At 33.8% G+C, this 7007-nt stretch overlaps 1 protein-coding gene across 1 annotated transcript; it reads left to right on the top strand.

The window, feature by feature from the left end:
• The first annotated feature begins 205 nt into the window (after positions 1-205).
• LOC126889800 (uncharacterized) lies at positions 206-4165 on the top strand. The gene is made up of 2 exons (XM_050658438.1): positions 206-286; positions 3816-4165. The coding sequence occupies exons 1-2, from the start codon at positions 281-283 to the stop codon at positions 4080-4082; spliced, it is 273 nt and encodes a 90-aa protein (XP_050514395.1). The 5' UTR covers positions 206-280; the 3' UTR covers positions 4083-4165.
• Positions 4166-7007: the final 2842 nt, after the last annotated feature.

Below are 7007 nucleotides of genomic sequence, written 5' to 3'. Positions count from 1 at the left end.
ATGTACCGTTATCATCATAAAGCGTCCATTACAACAGTGTATCAATATTAAAATTAATTTATGTACATAAATCCATAATTTTATAAATTTCCCAATAAATATTTAATTGACAAAAGAAATATTTTCTACATCATAAAAATAATCGAAATATCATGGAATACATTAAAATATATGTATATAAAGAACTACTACAGAAACGTAAGGCCTAGTTGAGTTACACACTTGTTATATACTCTTATTTTATAGTGGAAGAGAATTTAGCAATTATTTTTGAAACAATATGATGGTAGGTACAACAAAAATGGTGTCCTAATTTTTATAGTAAAATGTGTAGAATGTTTTTTAAATGCGTAATTTATATTGTACATTTTCAGTTAAACATAATCCTGGCATAAATAATAGCATATTTTTTTTATTTATTAGCTCCTCTTTAATTTTGCGCATCACAAAATAATTTTGTTGTCCGCTTATCATCTTTTTATAATTAAAGATTTAATTATAATTATATTTATTATAATTATAATTAAATCATAATTATTATATTTATAATTTAATTATAATTAAATATTTAGTCTTTTTCAACTAGTAAAAGTCGAATTTTATTTTTACTTACGTATCCGTGGCATTACGCAGTATATCCTGTTTGCTGGTTCTTCTTCTTCTTCAGATGCAAATGTACTCATTGGTGTTAGCGATCACATTTTCCATTAACCCTCTGTTTTTTGCAATATGTATCAGAGATTGTATATCGTTAATCCCTGTCCATTGTCTTATATTTCGGAGTCACGACATTTTCTTCTTTTTCTTGTTTACCGTTTACCACGTCTAAAATCGCTACCTTCTATATATACTAAGGATTCCCACAGTTTTCACTTTACTCCTTCAGTTAACCATTCTCTCCAGTTTTTTCTGTTTTGCCATTTGCCTTCTTGCAGATTTCTTCTTTCCATTGCTTCGTCCACTTCATTTCTGAAAGCTTTCTGAGGATGTCTCTCCTCCTACTTCATATCGGGCTCAATTCTGTTATTCTATTTATCCAAAGATTTTGGTTTACTGTTCTGACATGCCCGTACCAGATTAATCTCTTCTGTTCGATGTAGTCTATTACATCTGAGTTCATTCCCATTCTGTTCTTAAGCTGTATGTTATTTATTCTCTCTCATCTTGTTACTCTGCAGCTTCTGCTTAGGAATTCCATATCTGTTGCCCTTATTTTGTTTTTCGTTTACTTATTTACTGACCAATTTTCACACCCATAAGTGAGGATACTTCTTGTCATGGTATTATACATTCTTCTTTTTATTTTTATATTGATGTTCCTATAACACCGCACCGGTTTCAAATTTCGTATGCACTCTCTTGTTCGTCCTAGTCTTTTTTTTATATCTTCTTCCGTTGTTCCTTTGTTTGATATTATAAAACTTAAATACTTGTACTTGTCTGTTCCTTTCATTTGTTTACCTTCGTCTATTTCCAGCTGTTTTATTTTTGTATTCTCCGTTGTTAGGTATACAGCTTTATTTTGGTTTATTTCCATCCCATTCTTAGTCTATTGCTGTTCCAGTTTTCTCATCATAAAACTGAGGCCACCTTCATCTTGTACGACCACTATTTGGTCGTCAGCTAAACTTACGATATCTAGATATTCGTTCCGTACTGGTACACCCATTTCTTCGCACTTTCTTTTCCAAGATTTCAAGTTTTTTTCCAGGAATATTTTAAACAGGGTAGGAGACGTGGTGCAGTTCTGTAGTAGTTCCATAGTCATCTTAAATGGACTGCATATTCTATTGCCTCAACGTTTTTCATGCCTCCATTGCATTTTCTATTAATATCTTTACATTTTTTTTACCAAAATAGAGTTTTTGTGCTGCAAAATTTTCTCTTAATCATTTTTTTTTCATAAGTCTACCTGCTCTATACACTTCTGTCTTCTTGATCTTCTGTGGTCAGCCACTTTTGGAAATCTTTCTTTTTTTTCTTTTATTTGGTTTTCTGTCTTTGTTGTCCACCAATATGGTTTTTTGTTTTTATAATTTATATGGTAATTTTTCCTTCTAATGTTTTTTTCTGCTGCTAGGTGTGTTTGTTTAGTATATAATAGTTGCGTTCGCAGGTACCTGAAATTGTCATAAAATTGGATCATTTGTCAGAAAACGCATGCGCACTTTAAAATAATACAAATAATATCGTTAATAGATAAATATACAAGGTATATTTACTTATTATAATTAAATAATTAGTTATTAATATGTATTGCGGAATTGCGGCAAACAGCACAATAAATAGGATCTATGGGAAACTTATTAAGAACAAAATAGAAAATGACTATAGAGATTACGAAGCAGAGGAGCAAGCTGGCTTTAGAGGTGGGCGGTCCACAGTAGACCACCTGTACTCTATTACGCAAGTTATTGAGAAAAAAACAGCCGCCAATAAAGAAGTTTACCTGGTACACATAGACTTACAAAAAGCATATGACAGTGTGCCCCTCAGCAAACTATGGTCAACCCTACATCAAACCAACATTAAACATGGTCTTATCAAAGCAGTCCAAAGTCTGTATAATGGAACGACTGCAAAAATTAAAACTGCATCAAGGATGTCTGAGGGATTTAAGGTCACAAAAGGATTGAAGCAGGGTTGTTGTATTTCGCCTACCCTTTTTAAAATTTTTCTGGAACAAGCACTCAAGCTGTGGAAAAGAAAATGTAATGGCATGGGAATCCCTCTCAATGACGACACAACACTATACACTTTATGTTTCGCTGATGACCAAATTCTGATTGCTCAAGATCATGACGACTTAAGTTACATGACGCGGAAGCTAATAGAAGAATATAACAAATGGGGCCTCGAAGTTAACATTAAGAAAACTGAAGCCATGTGTATTGGAGGAACAAAGCAGTCCATTACATTAGACGATGGGGTAGAAATTAAACTCTGCGATGAATACAAATACCTGGGCATGAAGATAACTCAAGATAGAACACTCGATGCTGCTATAAAAGACAGAAACATATAGGGTAGAAAAGCCATATCCATGATGAACGGCATTCTGTGGGACCAGACAATATCTAAAGCGAACAAACAGCTCATATACAATTGCATACTTAAAAGTATAATCACATATGACAGTGAAGTTTGGCCACTGAAACAAAGAGCCCAGAAAATGTTACTAGTAACAGAAATGGACTTCTGGAGAAGAGCAGCAGGCAAATCAAGAAGAGATCGGATACCGAACGAGAAAATACGAGAAATGATAGGCGTAACACATACAATAATTGATGACATAAAAACAAAACAACTGGTATGGTACGGCCATGTACAGAGAATGCCAGATGGCAGGATCCCTAAACAGGTTTTGGCATGGACACCACAAGGGAGAAGAAAAAGAGGAAGGCCGAGAAGAAGCTGGAGGGAGGGAATTGAAAAAGAACTAGAGGAAAGAGAAATCCCTCCAGGTCTATGGTTAAACAGAGAAGAATGGCGGTTAGGAGTCGGAAGGCGTCGAAGAACGCTGTAAACCGATAGTAGTAGTAGTAGTTATTAATATTAACTAAAAGTAAATATACAGTGTATATTTATCTATTAACGGTATAATTTACATTAGGTGAGGTTAGGAATTGTCGGCGACAAATTGTCCAGAGTATCCGCGAACGCAACTAATATGTGTTCATATCCGTTCTTCATTTGTTCTTCATTGTATATTTTTCATTTTTGACCCTCTTCTCAATTTATAAAGAAAATATATCGCAGTATTAAATATTAATCCAAGGTAGATTATTAATAAAATTATTTCAAATTTCTTTTAGGGTAACAAATTAATTTGTTTGATGATTTGCTTTGCCTGCATTTCATTGTACCTGATGGAATCTGTCGAGTCGAAAAATTATGACCCTAATCCTCCTCAACGTTCGCCTTCACCTCAAGAACGAGGTCGTTCACGTACCGTTCCAGCCCATCTGCAAAATCAAGGACAGAATGGTCACCAAAATGGGAACGGACAACAGAACGGAAATGGCCACACTAATAATAATGGACAACAAAATGGTAATGGACACCATAATGGACGCCGTTAACAAATCAGTACTGAAAGGTGGTTTCTGAATTTGTTAATTTTGTATACGGCAAGGGTATAATAAAAATATTCTAAATCCTAGAAACTGCACAAATTTGTTCTTTTTTATAAAACTACCTCCAATTTTCCAGCTAAATAAAATACAGGACCATGCAGTTATGACGTATATCTGAATTATTTATAAACAGGCATAAGAAAGATGTTAACAATTATCTATAACCTTCTGAAATCACAAGCGAAGAACTTAAAAAACGGATAAGTAATCTCTAATTTTACGAAAAAATAGAAGTATACAACAGTAGTCAGAGAATAGTTTAAGAAGGAATGTCAAATAAAACAGAGAAAAACGCATGTAGGGAAATACAACGAATAAGCAAGCCAGGAAAAAATTTTCGTCCGAATATTGAATTAAGTCAAAATGATGTGTAAACTTTGAATAAATAATTTTCACATACGGGCATATGCTTAAAGAATAGAGAAATATATTAAAAATATGGACCGAATTCTTCAAGTGAGAATTGCTAAGAAAGCACTGGAATATAAGGAACCCACAACTAGGGTCATTTTCGATGGCTCGAATTTCCTAGCCTTTGTTCCGGTTTCTGTAATTGTTTTAGTATGGAGTATCGTATGATAGAATTGATCCAAAAGATGGCATAACTCAGACATCCAAAGTGAAAGTTATCCTCCAACACCAAATTGTTCTATATGGTCCACATAATGTTCAGAAAAAAGTGACACCATTTTGAGCGTCGTGTTTGGGGGGTAGAGGGGGGAGAAATCGGTAAATTCGTAGTTTTTTAGGTTTTTCGTCAATATTTCTAAAACTGTGCGGTTTAGCATGAACAACCTTATATACAAAAATGTTCTACAGTAAATTTTAAATAAAAAAGGTCCTATGCATAATCCTTCTAAAATGAACGGTTCCCAAGTTACGGAGGTAGCATGGTATAATTGGTCCAAATAAAGGCCTAACCCAGACATCCAAAATAAAAGTTTTCCTCCTACACCAAATTGTTCTATATGGTCCACATATGGTTCAGTAAAAAGTTACACCATTAAATCGGAGAGTGCAGGAAGAGTCTATACCGGTTCCGGAGGTCTTTTCCCCCTCATCAGTAGTCCCATATCCCCTTCTCTTCAATTTCTCCAGGTATCACACTTTGGGCCTTTCCGAATTGCAAAGAAGGAAATGTCACGGATGAACTAGAACCATCTACCGAAAAACAAAGTAAGTTATCAATCGAAGTAGCACAGAAAACGACAATAAATATCGTTCCCATACCACCAGATTGACAACAGGTGAAATACTTTCTTTGGTTACACCTCTCGAGATTTATTTTAGGGAACGATACTTATTGTCGTTTTCTGTACTACTTCGATTGAAAACTTACTTTGTTTTTCGGTAGATGACTCTAGTTCATGCGTGACATTTCTTTCTTTGCAATTCGGGAAGGCCAAAGTGTGATACCTGGAGAAATCGGAGAGAAGAGGATATGGGACTACTGATGAGGGGGAAAAGACATCCGAAACAGGTATAGACTCTTCCTGCACTCTCCTATTTAACCAGAGTATTATGCCGCTGCTGCTATTTCGCGTTGAAAAGAAATTGAAAATGTTCATACATTTTTAAAGATCTTTAATTTTTGGCCAATATCTAAAAACAGTATTTATGCCCTTTCCTTAAGATTTATCTGCTGAAGAAGAATACGAAATTGCCGACTATCTGAATGTCCCCTTCTAAATGGATCTGCTTCAAAACAAGTTCACTATTAGAGGCTATTGGTTTCGATTTGGTATCTGGAAAAATCCTTCAAGAACTATCTGAAAAGTGCTATAGATTCCACTCATCTGAAATCTCATCTGCTTGTTCAATTGTATTGGACAATATCGATACATTTTTGCCAAAGTAACGTAAGTGACATTTTTGGCGAGAATCCTGTTTTTCCATTAAACTAACACTATTATTGTTTAGAAGATACTTCCAAAGTGTAGTAAGCCTAGAATTACTTTAAACATTATATATAGGCTTACTACACTTTGGCAGTACCTTCTGAACAATAATAGCGTTAGTTTAAATGAAAAATATGATTTTCAAAAATGCCACTTAAGTTACTTTGCCAAAAATGTATCGATATTTCTATATACTTTGTTATTATTGGCAATCTTTCGTTTGGCTTTCTTTAGTGCTTTAGTTATACCTAAGAAAGCAAATGCATGAAAGAATTAAGAAAAAGAAAATAGTATATTGCAAAAAGAAACTCTTCCAACTTTAAGACAAAGATGGAAATATTGTCTCACATAGATCAGGCATATTGTACTTATATATAGTCCGGAAATTCACTGCGCATCCGCTAGGAAAAATATTTTTATTCGGATTTTTGCACAATCTTACCCAAAAAGGAACCCTTTTAACAAATTTTCATGTTGCCAGGTCCAAAAGTGGGTCAAAAATTTTTTAAACGTTTTTTTTTTTGTTTTTTTCCTAAAATTATTTTTTTACATCGACCAAAGTTTTTTTAGGTTTTCTGGATCATTCCAAACAGCAAAGGTCTTTAGTGACTTTTCTCTTAAGTTGATAGTTTTTGACATATAAGCGATTAAAATTTTAAAAATTGCGAAATCGGCGATTTTTAACCTTCGTAAACTATGTGAAAAACTGAAAATTTTAATGTTGCCAAGGTAGGTAAATATTCTTTGAACATCGATTGATGAAATCCCGAAGAGTTTTTTGCAATACAATATCGAAAACCCCTGCTTTTTAATTGCCAATCAACCGGGCGCGACACTATTTTCAACCATTGGATGTATATGTAATTTGCGTAAATACAACTAAGAATAATACTAATTTTAAAAAATTATTCTTATGTATTATTCTGGAGGTATCACTAAGGTTTTGTTTTTTGATTTATCCGAATATCTCTTT

This window comes from Diabrotica virgifera, chromosome 8, assembly GCF_917563875.1.
Source record: "Diabrotica virgifera virgifera chromosome 8, PGI_DIABVI_V3a".
Taxonomy (NCBI): domain Eukaryota; kingdom Metazoa; phylum Arthropoda; class Insecta; order Coleoptera; family Chrysomelidae; genus Diabrotica; species Diabrotica virgifera.
The sequence above is the reverse complement of the archived record's forward strand: the minus strand, read 5'-3'. Positions and strand labels throughout refer to the sequence as shown.